Source organism: Mangifera indica, chromosome 20, assembly GCF_011075055.1.
Source record: "Mangifera indica cultivar Alphonso chromosome 20, CATAS_Mindica_2.1, whole genome shotgun sequence".
Lineage (NCBI taxonomy): Eukaryota > Viridiplantae > Streptophyta > Magnoliopsida > Sapindales > Anacardiaceae > Mangifera > Mangifera indica.
Genome location: NC_058156.1, coordinates 2,235,355 through 2,253,581, shown reverse-complemented (window position 1 = coordinate 2,253,581; position 18,227 = coordinate 2,235,355). Strand labels below are relative to the sequence as shown.

General features: G+C 33.2%; 3 protein-coding genes across 7 annotated transcripts; 1 reads left to right on the top strand and 2 right to left on the bottom strand.

Annotated features, from left to right (window-relative positions):
• Positions 1-9,503: 9,503 nt before the first annotated feature.
• LOC123204731 (probable myosin-binding protein 5) lies at positions 9,504-12,300 on the top strand. Of its 4 annotated transcripts, none has more exons than XR_006499609.1 (3): positions 9,504-10,545; positions 10,731-11,502; positions 11,962-12,300. XR_006499609.1 is itself a non-coding variant. In XM_044621534.1 (2 exons), exons 1-2 carry the CDS (start codon positions 9,819-9,821, stop codon positions 11,402-11,404), a joined length of 1,401 nt encoding a protein of 466 aa, XP_044477469.1. In that variant the 5' UTR covers positions 9,504-9,818; the 3' UTR covers positions 11,405-12,300. The 4 variants fall into 4 exon arrangements, 1 of the variants encoding a protein (XP_044477469.1); XR_006499610.1 differs by having other exon boundaries at positions 11,728-12,300; XR_006499611.1 differs by having other exon boundaries at positions 10,731-11,869.
• LOC123204733 lies at positions 12,068-14,824 on the bottom strand. 2 transcript variants are annotated; one of them, XR_006499612.1, is made up of 4 exons: positions 14,251-14,814; positions 14,018-14,168; positions 12,479-13,692; positions 12,068-12,143 (listed from the first exon to the last, which is right to left on the bottom strand). XR_006499612.1 is itself a non-coding variant. In XM_044621537.1 (3 exons), the coding sequence occupies exons 1-3, from the start codon at positions 14,393-14,395 to the stop codon at positions 13,291-13,293; spliced, it is 645 nt and encodes a 214-aa protein (XP_044477472.1). In that variant the 5' UTR covers positions 14,396-14,824; the 3' UTR covers positions 12,479-13,290. The 2 variants fall into 2 exon arrangements, 1 of the variants encoding a protein (XP_044477472.1); XM_044621537.1 differs by lacking the exon at positions 12,068-12,143 and having other exon boundaries at positions 14,071-14,168; positions 14,251-14,824.
• A 484-nt stretch (positions 14,825-15,308) lies between these two features.
• On the bottom strand, positions 15,309-17,564 carry LOC123204732 (NAC domain-containing protein 91-like). The gene is made up of 3 exons (XM_044621535.1): positions 17,294-17,564; positions 16,941-17,212; positions 15,309-16,161 (listed from the first exon to the last, which is right to left on the bottom strand). The coding sequence occupies exons 1-3, from the start codon at positions 17,529-17,531 to the stop codon at positions 15,484-15,486; spliced, it is 1,188 nt and encodes a 395-aa protein (XP_044477470.1). The 5' UTR covers positions 17,532-17,564; the 3' UTR covers positions 15,309-15,483.
• Positions 17,565-18,227: the final 663 nt, after the last annotated feature.

Sequence of the window (18,227 nt, the reverse complement as noted above, 5' to 3'; positions counted from 1 at the left end):
ACATTACACTTACTAAAAATTTATTATCTCTCTCTGACAATCGTTCTTTCTGGTTATTTCTTCAAACGCATTGTCAACGCCACCACTAGTATACTCTCTCCCTTCCCGATGGTTTCATAATGTGAAAACTACCAAAAATTGGGTTGAAATAGCTAAATTTGTTGTACGGATCTATGCAATTTTGCCACATAGATTCGTGTGACAAATTTGGCCATTTCAACTAGATTTTTGATAGTTTTCACATCGAAAAGCCACTTAGGAGGGAGAGCGCTTACTAGTAGTGGGGTTGACAATATAGTGGAGGGAATTGTCAGAAAGAACAATCATCGGTACGAGAGAATAAATTTTTGGAGGTGTAAGTGTATTGTTTTAAACTTTGAGAGAGTGATTGTTAACATTAAAATATGAGAATCTTAAAAACCCTAAATGATGGGAGTGAAAAAGTAATTTTTTAAAATTAAGTTATAAAGAAATTATTAATTTTTAGAATTAAAATAGAAAATGAGGATAAATTAATTTTTTAAATAAAATTTTAAAATAAAAATTTTATTTTTAACAGTAATAATCAAAATTAATAAATAGGTGAGTATTTAAACTTTTTAAAATTAATAACTGAACACTTAGGAAAAAAAAATTTGGGTGAGGGTTTGTCCTTTAGCCATTTTATATTTAGAATGTAAATGCTCCAGTATTAAATTAAAATTTCAAATAAATTTAAAACTCTATTTCACTATTTTACTTACAGTCATACAATTTTCAAGATAAAAATGTTTTTGCATTCAATTAAATTGTAAGCCACCCAACCTCACTGCCACCGCCCACCAACAAAGATCGCGAAGGTTACTGGAAGAAATCAATAACATGATAATCTAAAAAATCTTTCTAATTTGATCAACCCACATTTCCTACTCCACTATCAAAGATGAGATCGACATAAGATGAGAACCCAAATACCTTTGTCAACATGAGAGATGAGATTAAGATTGATTTTATCAAGATTAGAAGATGATATTAATGTCAATTCTATTGATATCCCCTAATTATTCCATTCAGGTCTCACCGTTTGATTTATTAAAATTTTTCTTAGTCATTTCTCTTTTGGTCACCTTTAATTTGTTGTAGTTTCCCTTGTCTCCGTATTTTTTATTTTATTTAACATATTTAAGGACATTAAATAGAATAATATATCAAAATTCTTTTATTATCATAAATAACAAGTGGATTGTATCATATCAAATATAACGGTGCTCGTCATGTTTAGGCCCACTAATTGGTAGGTCTTGTGAGGCGAGCTAGCTTGTGGGTTACCCTAGGGGCCCCTAGGTCGTGTCTTAATGGATTGACCCATATACATTCATAGGGTGACTTAATATGTTACATTTTTTTATATTTTTTAATAATTATAGCTTTTTATCATTTTTTATTGGATCATGTCAAATTAGCTTATGAGCCTTACCCTAAGACCCCTGACATAGACTACAATTTTACAAGTCATGCTCTCACAAGCTATGCAAAAAAAAAGGGTTTGTGTCATGTTGTGGGCTGACCTTACCCGCTTGATGTATTTGTTTATTATTGTCAATTAAATATAATATTTATTTATATATGTTAATTTAATCTAACATAATGTTAATTTATATTTAGTAATACTTAATTTTTTGTAACAATCATTTGTTTGTGATAATAAAACGTAACTCGAATCAAACGCATATAAATGGTAAATATATAGATGGTTCTTGAATTAAAACTTAAAACAATTTTAAAAAGTTAATCATGACAGTATAATTACATTCATTAGTAGATTTGATCAGAACTAACTCAAAACTTTTATTTAACTTAAAGAAATTGAATTTGATCTAAACATGGTTCATTGTTTTAATTCATTTTTTATAAAAAAAGACTAAATTCTAATTCACTCTTGCTTAATTTGGATAAGCCTGAACCTTCGTTTAAACTTTGGTAAATAAGAATGCTCATTTGAGCTTAGTTTAAAAACTTAAAACGATCTTTAGAATTACTCCGGTAAAAAGAGACTTAACTTAATAAAATAGAATTAACACAACAATGATTTGATTTGAGTTAACTCGAATTTAAATCGGAAATATCTTAATTGAATTCAGTTTAAGCAGAATTAGAGATACTTCCTATTTGATGTTAGTCAAGTTTGAGCATATCCGAGCTTGATTGAATCAAATCCATGCCTAGTTACATCAAACATTTCACTATTATATATTTTTGTTTTTGCAATATTGTTATTATTTATTTACTTTATGTTAATACGCTGAGGTTATTCATTTTGTTCGTTCTGCTTAGAGATGATCTTTCGTTTTTTACACGACCTACAAGTCATACAGGGTGTAAAAGGGGTAATGGAACAAGACTCGTGGGTCGATCTGATATGATATGTTAGAGTAGTAAAATAATTAAAATTTGAAAAAAATATAAAAATGTAAAATTTTATGAATCGACCCACAAAACATGTGGACAGATTTGTTAAGGGTTCGTGAAGGTATAACCCATAGGTTTTGATCCGTGTCATAAGTCCTGTCATGATAGTGGATTGGTTTGACCCACTATACTCGTCAGTTGGCAAACCTAGACATAAGCCAACCTTTAGACATAATGAATCGTGCCAAAATTGACATAATATGAGCCAGTGTCATGTATGCGTTCATCATCTATAGTGTCTAGAGTTTTGTATTGAAACAAACTATAAATGCAATGCAACATCCCTTCGATAAAGCCAACATTAAAATTTTATTAAGGGCAATATTACACCTACACATTTTTTACATATAATTTGAATACACAGATGATGTGTCATTATGTGTTGAGTGTTATTTTATTTTTAATTCAAAATCATTTAATCACATAATGATATATAATTTATATATTTAAATTATATAAAAAAATATATATACATATATTTATTATTTTATTAAATCATTGGGCTATTATTGAAAACATTCTTTAAGTAAGGGCAACTATTGAACTCTTATAAAGGCTGAGTGTAGAACAATTGGTACCATATAAGATAAGGTTAAAAATTAATTTAAATGATAATTAAAATTACTATTTTAACCCACTTGATTCAATTATTTATAAATGTTTGTTAGAATGTGCATAGATAAACTGGCAATTAGCACATAATGTGCATCAATTGACCTAGGGTAAATTTTGTCTGTTCAATGAAATAGACATGACAAAGCCTTTTTTTCTTTTCAAGGAAAAGGGCTGCACACTTTTGTTAGGTTTTTGAGATTTTGACTCAATGTTTATCCATTCATAAGATCAGTACTAAAGCGACAAATTGGCTGAAACTTTAATTTACATGACAATTCATTATGCATATTTTCTAAATACTCTATTAACCAAAAGACTTATTCCCACCCAAGTATGGTGAAATCACAAACTCTAATCATCTAATTTTTAAAATTTTTTATCTAAATAATAATGACGATCGAAACAAAACCGATCTCTTTGTCTAAATCATCATCATTATCGTCCAAAAAAAACCAACTTCATATAGATGACAAAGATCTAGACAAAGAGTTTTGACTTTTTATTTGGATTTCATTTAGATTTCATTAAATTCAGATATCGTAGATTTGATATTGAGCACTAGAGGGAGAGAGAGAGATCGCCTATTGTTGACCAAAAATTTGTTGACGAAATTGGAAACCCTAAGTAATGGGGAAATGTCACTTTTTAAAACTTAATTTTAAAAGAAATTGCTAGTTTTTCAAATTAAGAGAGTAAAATTATATCAACTTTAAATATTATTGTTGAATGATAATTTTGCCCTTAATCTTAATTTAATTTTAAGAAAAAATATGTTAATTTTTTAAATTATAGATGGATGTTTTAGTTTTTGAAAGTTGAAAGGTAGGAGATCGATATTTTACTGTACCGTTTATTGGCCTAATCTATTTCTTATACGAAAACCTTTCACTGTTGTTTTAAAATTATTTGTTGTATTGTCAATGATATTATGAATCTATTTTTGGTTTTTTTTTTTTTCTTTTATAAACTAAGGCTCCTCCACCCTAAAAATTCTACCCAGTCTTGTCTTTTCACCTATTCTAAATGTTAGGATTAGTATATTGTTAAAGTAATATTTATTAACTTTAAAAAATCTAAATATTTATTTGTTATTTAACTTTTAGTAAATTTTTTTATTAATTATAAAAATAAAAACATTTTTTAACCAATAATATTAAAATAAAATTTAATCTTTTGTCCCCATCTTAGTTTTGAAAAACAATAGTTTTTTCATAATCTTATAATTTTCGGTTTTAAAAAAGTAACTTCACCTCTGTTTAAAAGTTTCATCCCTTTCAATTTCTTGTCTAAATTTTTTTCAAAATTTTGTTTCACCCCTAACTTTAGATTTTCATCTCTTTCAACTCTAGGGATTCTGTCATTGACTAGTCTTCTCCATCGGTGTTTTCCCTCTCCTATGATTCATCTTCCATCTTCATTGACCCACTATTTTCATCGACTCTCCTTCTCGGAATCCAGTTGAATCATCTTTGACAGCCCATTATAGTTCGATGGTTTCTGTATTTCATTCTCATTAGGTTCAATCATGTCATTCACCAGAATATTTGGATATTGAGTATGAGTGTCAAGTACAATAAACATATTTTGCACACACTTCTTCCACACATTTATTGGCATGTGTGGAAAGCCAACGAAACGTGAGAAAAGGCGAAAATAATGAGAGAAGGAGAGCATCAATGAAGACAATTTAGAGAAGAGAGTTGACAAAAATAGTGGGTTGACAAAAATGGAAGACCAATAGTGAAAAAAGAAGAGTGCTGACAAAGAAGATTAGCTGACCACCGAGTTCCCTAGAGCTGAAAGAGATGAAACCTTAAAGTTAGGGTTGAAACAAAATTTTCAAAAATTTTAAGGGGGTGATGAAAAGTAGAAAACTAAAAGAGATGAAACTTTTAAAGCCATGGGGAAAAAGTCACTGTTTAAAATTGAAAAATATGAGGTTAGAGGAAATTTGTTAGTTTTCTAAATAGAGACGGGAAAATAAAATAAAATTTTATTTTTTTTATTATTACTGGTTAAATAATATTTTTACCCTTGTAACTAATAAAAAAAATAAACAAAAATTAGATGACAAATAGGTATTTAGATTTTCAAAATTAAGCAAGTATCACTTTGGCAATGGACTGGACATTGGGTGAGAATAAGTCTTCTGGCGTTTTAAAATTAAATTATGCATTGTCAATGATATTATGTAATCCATTTTTGACATTTTCTTTTAAATTAAGGTTCCTTGACTGAGAATAAGTCTTTTGGCCTTTTAAAATTATATTATGTATTGTCAATGATATTATGTAATCCAATTTTTGACATTTTCTTTTAAACTAAGGTTCCTCGACTCTAAAAATTCTACCCAACCCCCGTCTTCTCACCTATTCTAGTTGAATCATATTGAAAATCTAATTTTTTGAATCATATAATCTAACACCATCAACTATATCGTATCAAATATTAATACACCTTAAAATATATATTATTTTTCTCATGTATCATATTATAAACTATGCACTTAATGTTGAAACTACTATTTTGCTTGCATGTTTAAATAAGAAGAAGGGGGATTGCAAACACCACAGTGTTTGGTGAAAGAACATTTTCTCCCTCAGATTTCGTAGATTAACACATTATTCCCAAATGTGAAATTAGTTGAGAAAAAGTTTACTATTTATTTGATAGTTGAACAATTATTTTGCATGTGAACTTGGATGAAATGATGATTTTTCACCTTTTAAGTTTGAAAGATTCATTTCCACCCATCATGCACCTTCATTAACGAAAACTATTATGTGAAAGGAAAAATAAGTCATTTTGCTTCTAAAGCTTTTATTCCTTCCCAAAAGTTTAAATTGATTATAATACACCTCCTTCATCATTTTAGTTTTAGAGTATCATTTTTTTGCTTTGCCACTCACCCATAAATTTATTACAATAAGCCTTCTATTTCTTCCCAAAAATTTAAATTTATTACAATACACCCTTTCCATTACTTCAATTATATTACAATACAACCTTTTATTTATATGGACAGACAACGAAGAGTGATGATGGGGAGGCATTGTTAGTTTGTGAAACTTATGAGAGGTGATGTAGTTGAAACAAACTCGAGGGTGTTAAGAAACTTCCAAAGTATGAGTAGTAGTGACAATAACAATGTTGTATACAACCACCAAAGGATAGCTTAAGTGACAAAAGATGAGGTTTCAAGTAAAGGAAGTTTTGGTGGCCTTACACAAAACATATGAAAATGCAACTATTGTCTAATAACTAAAACAAGGCATCTCTATCTTGATTCTAAGCTTGCTTCATTTTTGTCTAATAAGTTAGATGTCCTCAATCATTTTCTGAGTCATCTTTGGTCCAAGAGACTAAAATAAGGTATATCTCTCATCTAACTCATCCTAGTGTAGAGATGAATGACACTTCCTATCATAGAGTGCCTCATAGGGCATTATCTGAATCATAGTATGATAATTGTTATTATAAGCGAACTCCAGCAAAGGCAATATCTTAACCTAACTCGCCCTATGATCCAAACAACATATTCTTAACATATTCTTTAACATCTAATTGGTCCTTTCAATTTGACCATTTGTCTACATATGATACTTTTTTAATTTTTCTAATGAAGGATGCTCTAATCTTCAACGCCACTAAAAGGGCAAAATAGATGTAGAAAAGGCTTGCACATTGTGAGATGAAGGTCCCTCATCAAGAAAACAAAGATCGCCATGTTTATATTCATCACCAATCCTTTTTTTCATCAGTAGATTTTGAAACTGACAATAAGAGGGATAAAAATTAGCTAAACATTTCAACGTTTTTATAATTTGACTTATAGATAATAAACTAATAGAAAACTGATGGATAAATAAAACATTATCAAGAGGAAAAGAAGTAGTAGAAATAGAGTTAATGCTAACATCAGGTGAAAAGGAATCATTAGCCAATTGCATAGTGATATAGATTGAGATAAAGATAAAAAGAAAAAATGAGACCAAGTACCGATAATATAAGAGGTGGCACCAAATTTAACAACCAAGATTGATCTGAAGTGGCAGTGATGACATCCAAAGTTGTGGTAACTAAATAAGATGTTGAAGGACGAGTTAACCATTCATATTATTTCTTCGGTATGGTTACAACCTCTTCAGTAACAAAAATAGCACTTTCAATATTATTAGCCCAATCTGGATGTCTAAACTTTTGCCAACATTTTTTGAGACATAATCGGTATTGCCATAGTACTTACATTGTCATGCTCTAGGAATTACTTTGTGTCCACTTGCTGGCCATGATTGCGACCATTACCATGACCACAACCACAAGTTGTCAAAGTAGAAGTTTCACCTATAGTAGTAGAGGTAAAACTAAAGGCTGGAGACACACGTTAAACTCGTGTTAGTGCTCTTGATAAAGATGACAGACTCTCATCATCGAGGATTTGATCACGAACTAGAAGTAAGGACTCATCTAATCTTGAAAGAAATTTAGCAACCATAAACTCATCAAGCTAAGTCTGATGAACTTGAGCATCTATAGTCACAAGATGATAAATGGCAAGCTTGTCTATGACACCTTTGAGATCGATATAGTATTCATTAACTGATCTACCACCTTAATACAAACTAAACATTTTCTCATACAACTCATAGACACGGGAGACATTCTTATCCTAGAGGACATTTTTGTCCTGGGAGAACATTTTGCTAAGTGCATCCCACATCTCTTTTACTATAGACAGGAACATGACATTACTATTAATAGTGGGCTCCATGTTATTGAGCAACCATGTCTTGATAGAGTAATCATCTTGTTGCTAATTAGCTTTAGTGGCATCCTTGACATTTGGAGAGGCATCGGTGAGGTGTGATAACTTATTATAAGATCTCACAAATAGTTTGAATACTCGAGACCAAAGTAAGTAATTAGGCCCAGTAAGTTTGATTGTGGTACCTAATTAAGTCTTATTCTCAAATGAGGGCAAAAAGGATATCATTGAAAAACAACACTAAAAGAGGCAGAAGACGTGGATGAAGGTTTAATATACCCACGTCAAGCCAATAATATAAGAATACACATTGTAAAATCACGAAACCATATATTTAAGGATAAGACAATAGTGATTTGAGAAAACCCTAAATGCTCACCATTCACTTAGGGCAAGTGAACAAAGTCTTGGTGGTTGAAAGCGTGAGAGAAACCCTAGAAAAAAAGAGATAAAGAAGAGAAAGACGGCTAAGGTTATATAAGTGGCAGACTTAGGGTTTTGTTAAGACCCCCTTTGATACCATGTATAAAGAGAAAGTGAGAAAAGGAGAAGATATATTGGTCTTACTCTACTTTCTACAATATATAGAGGAGTACATGAGAAAGTACATAGATAATTAGTGTTGGACAAAAGTTTAAAAGTTTAACGGTGGCTTAAATAATTTTTATTTTATTTTATTTATTTATTTTGTGAAAGCATATGTGATGTTATTTTGACTCCTAGATTAATTCTTATTTTTAACAATTACCTTGTTCTTTGGTTTACTCTGCAGGTGCAGGGATGCACATCTTCTTTCATATCTGTTAATGTTTTACCTACAAGCTAACTGATAATTGATTTAGAGTTGTTGATGCTAGAAAACAATTTTATGTGGTTCACATATAGTGATATGAATCTGAGTAGAATCATATGTCAAAAGTTAGCTATTGAGATTGGAGAGCTTAAGACCATATAAATCCCACATTAAAAGCTTATACTTTCTAATGTGGGATCTAAGTCTCATACCTTGTCCTACATCTTGCATTTGAGATTCTAACATATTACCACGCTCCGTAGCCCTGACCCTCACATTGGATGGCTATGCAGTAGCTTTGGACGAACATTGTAATGCTTGAGATTCTAACATACCATCATGTTTCGTAGCCTTAACACCCATATAGGCTGGCTGTGTGCTAACTTTGGGCAAATACTACAATACCGACATCACAAGTCAGATCGCACGATTGCAATTAGGAGACATGATGATGTCTCTGATATCAAATGATATAAATCTTAGGAGAATCACACCTTAAAATTTAGTTATTGAGATTGGAGAACCTAAGAGCATATAAACCCCATACCAGAAGCCCATATTTTTTGGGATTCAAGTCTCATACCTTATACTTGAGATTCTAACATATAAATAGATGTTATACTAAGTGTAAATGCCAATTTGTAGTAGAAGATGAAATTTTGATTATAGTGTAACGATAGTAAATTGTCTCCTTTTATTTCTAAACAATGCACCTATGAAAATATTTCTCGTATAAGGGAAAAGAGGGATATTTTCATAGGTGCATTTTTTATGAAAAAAAATAGAAAATTATAATATAATTTCTAAGAGTTTTATCCACAACAAACCAACCCATTTAATAGCATTTGTTGTAATTTGTAGGATAGACCGTTATTTCCGTTTCATGGTCTTCCTAATAATCCTCAAATTCTTTCATCAAAACTTTCCTATTTAAAGATAATTTAAATTCACCACTCAATTTTTGAAACCTAAAACTGAGCATCACTATTTCACTTGTGTCCTTTTCTTCCTCTCAAAATCACTCTCTCCTGATCTCCTCCATAGAGGAAGGTCATGATCTTGATCTTGTTTGCCCCCTTCAGGTCATGATCTTTTACCTCATCATTATCCTTTGAGAATTTCTGTCTAAACCTGGACAAGCACAAAGTAGCATTTTTTGTTTTTGTTTTTACAATTAACAAAAAAGAAAACAAAGATATGGCAAAGAGATCATTTAAGTGTTTTGTGGAACAAGAATTTGGAAAGTTCCCATATTTCGTGATTTATGCTGCTCTTGAATGGGTGTTGATAATTATACTTTTCATTGATGGGTTTCTTGCATTTGCTGCCAATGAGTTTGCCAAGTTCTTTGAATTGAGACTTCCTTGCTTGTTTTGTACAAGGCTTGATCATTATCTTGTTCATAGAAATTCTGATTTTTATTACAATGAATCCATTTGTGAGAATCACAAGAAAGATGCGTCATCCCTTGCTTATTGCCATGTTCATAGGAAGCTCTCTGATGTAAGGGAGATGTGTGATGGGTGTCTCCTTTCGTTTGCTACAGGGAAAGTTTCTGACTGTGATACCTATAAATCTCTTGTTGCGATTTTGCATAAGGATGTTGAACTGCTTCTCGATGATGAATATGAAATTCAGTTGACACTTCCTTCTTCCAAGAAGGATGAGTTGATAAGGGAGAAGAGCAATTTCAAATGCTGTTCTTGCTGCGGGGAGCCTTTGAAAGTTAGATACCATTCTAAACCCAAAAATATTGCGCTCAATTCAATGGCTCCTGCTCCTACTCCGCGATCACCATTCATCACTTTGAGAGACGACGAGTCTCGCCAGTTTGATTTGCCCCACATTCAATACACAGAACTCAAGCTTGTCTCAGATAATGGATCAGAGGTTCCAGATGATACTTCGACTCTCAATAGGCAATGTGAGTTTCTACAATTTCCTTTGTTGTTGTACAATTTTCTCCTGCATTCCTCAGTTCATATATTTCCAATTTATAGAAAAAATCTAGTAGTCATACATAATTGATCATACTTGGATGCCTGTTTATGTCTATGACAGTGTCTGCTTATCATGTCATTAATCCATTTATTGAATCTCTTGTTGTAGTAAGGGAAGAAGTCAAAGCTACTACTGTTCCATTGCTGATTGATTCTGAAGATTTTAATGAAGATAGAGCTATCAGAGGAAATAAATTCTTTGGAATCCCACTGTCAGATTCCAGTCCTAACTTTAGCACAAGGCTTCAACGAAAATTGCCATTTGAGAAAACAGATGATTCGAAAGAGTTAACAGAGGGGCATGGATCAAATGAAGCATATGGCGACTCCATTTTGCAGCAATTTAATAGACATCTTCGCTTGGATCACAAGTCACTGATGGCTCTGTACATGGAATTGGATGAAGAAAGAAGTGCTTCTGCCGTTGCAGCTAACAATGCAATGGCCATGATTACCAGGTTGCAGGCAGAGAAAGCAGCTGTTCAGATGGATGCCTTACAATATCAGAGGATGACGGAGGAGGAGGCAGAGTATGACCAGGAAGCTCTGCAAAGAACCAGGGATTTACTCTCAAAGAGGGAGGAAGAAATTAAAGAATTAGAGGCCGAGCTTGATGCTTATAGAATAAGACATGGTTGCTTAGACAAGGATTACCAAGAATCAAAATCTGAATGTAGTAGATCACTTGATGGTTTTCTTGAAGTATCGTCCTTCAATGACCATTCTGAATCACTGAGGGATGATAATGAAGGAACAACTGATGAAAATTTACAGCAATCCTAAAGCCTGGGGCCTGTCATAAGCCTAGAGAAGAAAGATCACTTCTCTTTATCCCTTCCTCAGAATCTTAGCTGCCAGAGTTATCCATACAAAAAAGACAGGTAACAATGTACATACCATTTTACTTGACATCATGACAGATTAGTAATTGTAAGATGTGTTTTGCCAAAAATAAGATCTTTGTTCCGGATCTTAAAATTCTTATTGACTTTTGTTTGATAAACTATCAAAGATCTTCCCTCACCAGTTACATGAATCTTCCAATGGCTATGGTCAATTGCGTGATCAACTGAAAACTTGTTTAATTTTCATATTTTCTAATGCAGGAAAAGAAATAGTATTAAGGTTAGGTTGATTTCTCCAGTGAACTTATATTAGTGATTTCAGTGATCATTGGAAATATAGTGAAGTCTAGTGTGAACTTACACAATCACCTGGATGACAGAACACAGACACAATGATCTAAAGGTTATACATATAATTACCTCCACTAGGATATCCTTTCTCCAAGCTTCAAAACATGAAGAGCAGCTTGACTGACTTTTTTGTGTTGCTTAAAGGGTGCCAGGAGATCATCTTGAAGATGCCATGGGAGGTAGAGAAGGCCACACAGAAATCTTCAAAAGTGAGGAACAAACCGCAGAGTGGAAATACAGACACCCCAGAAAAAGTTGGTGCTTTGAACGAAAATGGTGTCTTTTACCAGAATTTTGTATCATGTATGTCTTGCCTTTCTTTTGTTCTGTTTAGAGATGAAATTTCCATGATGAGCTAGACTATCATTCAGCATGTTAGCAGATCATTTTCTAATAAAATAAATTGTAAAAATTGAAAAAGATCAGTTGTTTATAACCAGATCTGTTGAACGACAGAAACCAAAACTTTTTCGTTTTATCTAAGAACCACTGCATCTCTTAATACTCTTTACTTGACAAGCCCAGAACTTTGATATATTATTACATACAAGATAAGAACACACAAATTGAGTTCTCAAAGTGTTATTAATAACAAAATCCAAGAACAATTACAATATAACAAGATTATTCATGTGTGGTATTACACAAATATATCATTTACCCATTTGTTCAAGGTCTGAGAGTCTATATGTCACTGCTATCCCCACCACTTAATCCTCCACCCGTCTCCGGTGAATGGCAGTAACGGGGAAGAATACTGTGTCCGGTTCCTTTATAAGGATGATGGATTCCTGATTTTGGATTCATGTCATTCTCCTGCTCACTGCCAAATGGAGGATAGCCACTACTAGAGAAACTAGAATATGAAGATCCTTGTTCTTGATTTGTAGGTGACTGCAGTGGTGAGAAATGGCCTCATCTGGCTTATTACCCTCACTTCGTGCATTTGATATTGTAGGCAGATCAGAATACAGTGGCAGAGCACTTTCTACAATATGATTTCCAGAATTAGAAATCAAATTGTTACTTGATTGCCATTCTGATTGTTCTGGAGAAATATTCCTTCAACAAGATTTCTAGCATTAGAAATCATATTGTTATTTGGTAAAAACTGTGGCAGTAACTGCAATTCTTGGGGAGTTTTTTTTCTTCAACATGATTGCTAGATTCAGAAATTGTGTAGTTACTTGGTAGAAATTGCAGTAATAACTGCAATTCTAGATAACTATTTTCTTCAACATGATTTCTAGATTCAGAAATCAAATAGTCATTTGCTGGTAACTGCGGCAATAACTTCAATTCTGGACAGGTATTTTCTTTCGCATGATTTCTACATTCAGAAATCAAATAGCCATTTGGAGAAGTGTTTTCTCCAAAATGATTTATAGAATTAGAAAGCATATGGTTACTTGGTAGAAACTATAATAGTAACTGCAATTCTGGAGAAGTATTTTCCTTCAACATTATCTCAGATTAAGAGACCAAAGTATTTTCCTCAACACAATCTCTAGATTTAGAAATTGAAGTATATAGATCAGCATGACTCCTAGATTCAGAAATCGACGATTCTTCAACATGATTCCAAGATTCAGAAATTGGAGTATTTTCTTCAAGACTATCTCTAGATTCAGAAATCGAAGTATCTTCAACATGATTTCTGAACTTATGAAGCAGATTGTTATTTGGTGGTAATTGTGATTTCAGAAAAGTGCTTTCTGCAACAGGATTTCTGAAATTAGAAACCGGGTATTCCTTGTCGTTCACGTTCAACATATGTTGAAGTACAAAGCTTTTTCTGCAGTTGACCTTTGACCTTGGTTGAATTACGATGCTTCTTATCTCCATATTTTTTACACGACACACAACAAAATCCTTCTGCACAAATTATTGGTCAAGAAGAAATGAGCTTGCTAACTATAAATGCTACAGCATCAATATAAATAGCAAATTTTCATTTAAAAAAATGGCAGATTAGCACTAGCCAAAGTTCTAGCCGCAAGCAGAACAACTATTTTGCTAACCAAATGATTAACAGTTTTCCAGCCAGATTTGAGGATGAAGTGAAAAACAAGATTAAAATTTCTTTCATAATTTCAGAGAAATGACATGTTATGAGCATAACGAATAATAAAACTGAAAGCAACGGCAAATGTTCAGGTCAAAACCCAGCAAATAAATAAGAAAGGAAACTAGAAGATACCTTATAAAGAGTATTGTCTTTGGCAGAAGAACCTAGTCGGTTTTAGTAGACACCTTAGTTGCTATGTGAACACGATTGCTATCAGCATTTACATAATCAGTTGTGCAGAAGAAGCTAAACCATTTTCCATTGGATTGATTTCGTGAAAGCCCTGAAACAAAGCCAGGAAAATAACAAATATAGAAACGTTTATGGACTTTTAACATTTAAAGTGATAATGTTGAGCCACATACCGAACAATTCACCTAGTTCGAAATCGTAAATTTTAGTCTCAATAGTATCTTGGACAGAGAAATCAGAGTCAAGCCTTTCCATTTCAAGAAGATGCACGATTTCTTCATCAGTTGGATGAAATCTAAAACCAACAAGAACACCCATTTGAAGAATTTGCTCTGATGGCAAATGGGCGATGGCGATCACTTCTTTATATACACAAAAAACAAGCAATACTTAATGAAGACCCCACCATCTGACTTCCCCACTTTCAATTTGATTATAAAGGTGAAATCCTTCCTCGACAAGTATTGAAGTTAGAAAAACCAAAAACTTGTCCCCTTCCCTTACAAGTTGTCTAGAATCTTCTTCTCCTTTTGTTGTCTTTCTCCATAAATGTCACGGTTTCTTCTTCAAAAGTAACAGTGAAGCCATCCCTTCTTTTACAAGTTGTTTCTGCCTTTAGTGATGTTATGCATGCATAAATGAAAATTGATTCTCTCGGGTATTTATCGAAAGGATTATTTTTGGAAAATTTTTGGTTCCTTTAGCTACAAGTTTGTATAACAACCCATCTATTACCTTCCTCTGAAGAAGCACTCTCTATAGCTCGCATCACCAAGAATGCCTCCTAAAATGCTATAACAGTCTAGGTTGAGCGAGATGTTGCAGGCAAATTGGACACAAATAGGACAATGACATGCAGGACATAACTCGCGCCAAAAATGGCATGGAGATTAGTGTGCAAACATCGTGCATATGGGTAACTTGTGCCATGAACCTGCTGCTTCTCTAGAGGCATCCCTTTGGCGAGCATAATGCAACCTAGGTCGCAATGGTGTTAGTCTTTGGCATGCAGATAACAACTCGTGTTTGTCGTGCAAACCAAAACTCAAGCCACTAGGAAGCCACCATTTCCTGGCATGGAGGCATCTCCTCTTATCAAGAACCATGCACGATGAGCTTGTAGTCAACTCAAGTGATCAATCAGGAACACCAGTTGCTTACCGGCAATTTCCGTTTGGACACGAAATGAAACAGTTCTTTTAGCTATTCTATGACATTCTCACAGTAATCATATAGGAGCAAAAAAACAACTATGTACCAGCCTTACATATTGTTTTCAGCAGCATCGATGGGTACAAACAAATTGGAGTTCTCCAATGTTCTAAAGAACAAACTCCAGAAAGATATCATATAACAATAATTAAAGATTACATATTTAAGAATATCCAGCTAGAGTGAAAAAAATATTACAATGTCAAAGATACAGCATCTGGTTGTGGATTATACTCAAACACAACTCTTACAGTTTCAATGAACGTTTCAGAGTCCCATTCACTGCTAACTCCACAGCCAAATCCAGCTACTGAATTTGTCAAGTTGAAGTTATGAGGATGGGTACTATCTCCTGTGTCCTCGTAAGGGTATGAATTCTGGATATGCTGCTGTGGATTCACAGAGTTGTCTTCTCTCTTACTGCCAAATGGTGAATCCAATACATCTTGGTCATTACTAGAGACATTAGAATATGAGGGTCCCTGTCCTGCATGCGACTGCAGTGCCGAGGGCGATGTGTCATCCAACCCATTACACTCATAGAGCATATTTGATTCTGCAAGATGGTGTGGATCCACTTGCAAAGTATTTTCTGTAACTTGATATCTAGGAGAGGAAGCTGAACAATTGCTTGGTGCTAGCTGTGCTTCTATAGAAGCATTTTCTGCAACATTAGACTGAAATTCTGAAGTGTTTTCTGCAATTTGTGACTGCAATTCTGGAGGACAGCCATTAGCAAAAGAAATACTATGACTTGGTTCATCATTCCTGGTTGATACATGGGGCTTCTTTTTTTGTTGATCTTTACTGTTGGTTAAAACATTATACTTCTTATCTCTTTTTCTTTTTATGCGATACACAACAAAATCCTTCTACACAAAATAATTGTCACAGAAAATGAGTTGCTATTCTGTAATTGTGAACTAACATTTAATTTCCAGCAATAGCAAATTTCCACCAACAACAATAAAGTACTAGTTACTGAAATTCTAGGAGAACTAAAAGTAAAAAAATTGAACTCTCATCCATCGAAATAAACCTCGGACTAAATATCTTTAGCCAAATGAATAATAGTCTTACTTAGAGTTAAAAACAAATATATAAACTTCTTACATTATTGATGAAAAAGATATAAGCAAATGAAAAAATCCATGTAGCTATCTATATCTGAACATGGCATTCATTCAAATTTTTCTTTTTCCTAGCACACCTACCGCAATCCAACTCCCAAATCTCAAAATCTAAGTTTCACAAGACCTACCATACAGGGTGAAATATTCTGCGAGTTAACTTAGTTACCACCCACAACATGTTAACAAAAGGCAGCACAGAAATGAACCTGTAGTTCTGAATATTTTGAGGCTAATCCAATCATATCTAAATTGAAAGCAAGAATCTAGCACATTAATTTCTATCTTAAATCAGTAAAACACACTAACACAATCAATCAAGAGAACTAAGTAGGTAACATTTCACTTAGGTCAGCACAGTTTACAAAATGAACATTAGCAGAAGTTTTGCCTTCCTCAGATGATCATCACTAAAGCAAGGAAATTAAGCAAAACATAATGAATAGTGAAGTTCAATGCAAAGCCAAATGTACAATAGCTAAACACCAAGCAAATAAATCAGAAACGAAAGGTACATATACCTTATAAAGAGGATCATTGTTGACAGAATACTGATGCATAACCCAGTTAGTCTTAATCCCCTTAGAACCACCATGACGTTCATAGAATACCAAAATCCTTTTGGCACCAATTACCTTCTTACTACGTTTAGCCTTAATTTTACGAGGTTCACCGGTTAGCTTCCAGTATCCCGTCTTAGTTGCTCTACTAAAACGACTAGTATCAACATTTATATAATCTGGGGCACAGAAAAAGCTGCACCATTTTTCACTGGACGGTATCCGTGAAAGCCCTGCACCACACCCAAAGCAAAACAACTGTTAGAAACATTATTTTAAATCAATTTTAAAACTGATAGCAAGAACCCACTTACTAGTTAGCTGAAAAGGCTCGTAATCACAGATATTAGCCTCAGAAATAGCATGGACAGAGAAATCAGGTTCACGCCTCTTCTGCTCAAGAAGACGGATGATTTCTTCATCAGTTGGATGGAATCTGTAACCCACCACACGCTCCATTTCTGATTCAGCCAGATATCTCTGCTTCAATTTTATAGGGAAAAATTTGGTCTTTGAGAAGTAATAGGAGGAAACAAGGCGATCACTGTTCATGTTCTCAGTCGTTTGAGTGATTGGACAGACCACCGGCGTAGCTCACAAGCTACATTGGTGATGTTTGATGATCTATGAACCCAAACTTATTTGAAATAACATGTCCATCCCTCAAATTTGAAAACTTTGTTCGCCCGTCATCTAGTTTACTTGATAGGAATCGTTATGTGAAAAGATTGGAAGGTCATTCTGCCCTAAAATCATTTAATTTATTCTCCAACCGGTTAACTCAATATGTTTTTCATTTATATCTTTATTGTTTCCATCTCCAATTCTTATAAATATGTTTTAATTGGTAAAACTAATGGATATTCTTTAAAAGTGAGGAGAGGTAATGCTTATAATTTAATCACCCGAAGACCTAACAAATGATTTCGAAGGTAATGCTTATAATTTAATCACTAAGAACTTGACCATTTTTGCATCCATGCATGTAATCGAATCCAATTGAAATCCTTTATTCAATGTCATTATCGAGAAAAAGTTGATGCTTATTATGGATCAAACGATTGCTGGACGTGAAGTTTTTTTTTTTTTAAATCAAATTTACCAAGCCTATCAAAAGCCCTTCTGTTCATAAGTCTTGCCCTACCAATATTATAACTAACATTTCTTATTGATTCATCATAAAAGGTATACTTACCTCACCTTATGGCAAATGACTTCCAATCAATCTCTTCAATTCCTCCTTATGGG

Excerpts from the sequence above, each read along its gene's own strand:
- LOC123204731 (XM_044621534.1), top strand. The coding sequence starts at position 9,819 with ATGGCAAAGAGATCATTTAAGTGTTTTGTGGAACAAGAATTTGGAAAG. Across the intron at positions 10,546-10,730 it reads TTCGACTCTCAATAGGCAAT|TAAGGGAAGAAGTCAAAGCT; the intron begins GTGAGTTTCTAC and ends CTCTTGTTGTAG.
- LOC123204733 (XM_044621537.1), bottom strand. The coding sequence starts at position 14,395 with ATGGGTGTTCTTGTTGGTTTTAGATTTCATCCAACTGATGAAGAAATC. Across the intron at positions 14,169-14,250 it reads CGAACTAGGTGAATTGTTCG|GGCTTTCACGAAATCAATCC; the intron begins GTATGTGGCTCA and ends GCTTTGTTTCAG. Across the intron at positions 13,693-14,070 it reads GTGTTCACATAGCAACTAAG|AAGGATTTTGTTGTGTGTCG; the intron begins GTGTCTACTAAA and ends TAATTTGTGCAG.
- LOC123204732 (XM_044621535.1), bottom strand. The coding sequence starts at position 17,531 with ATGAACAGTGATCGCCTTGTTTCCTCCTATTACTTCTCAAAGACCAAA. Across the intron at positions 17,213-17,293 it reads CGAGCCTTTTCAGCTAACTA|GGCTTTCACGGATACCGTCC; the intron begins GTAAGTGGGTTC and ends GGTGTGGTGCAG. Across the intron at positions 16,162-16,940 it reads ACAATGATCCTCTTTATAAG|AAGGATTTTGTTGTGTATCG; the intron begins GTATATGTACCT and ends TATTTTGTGTAG.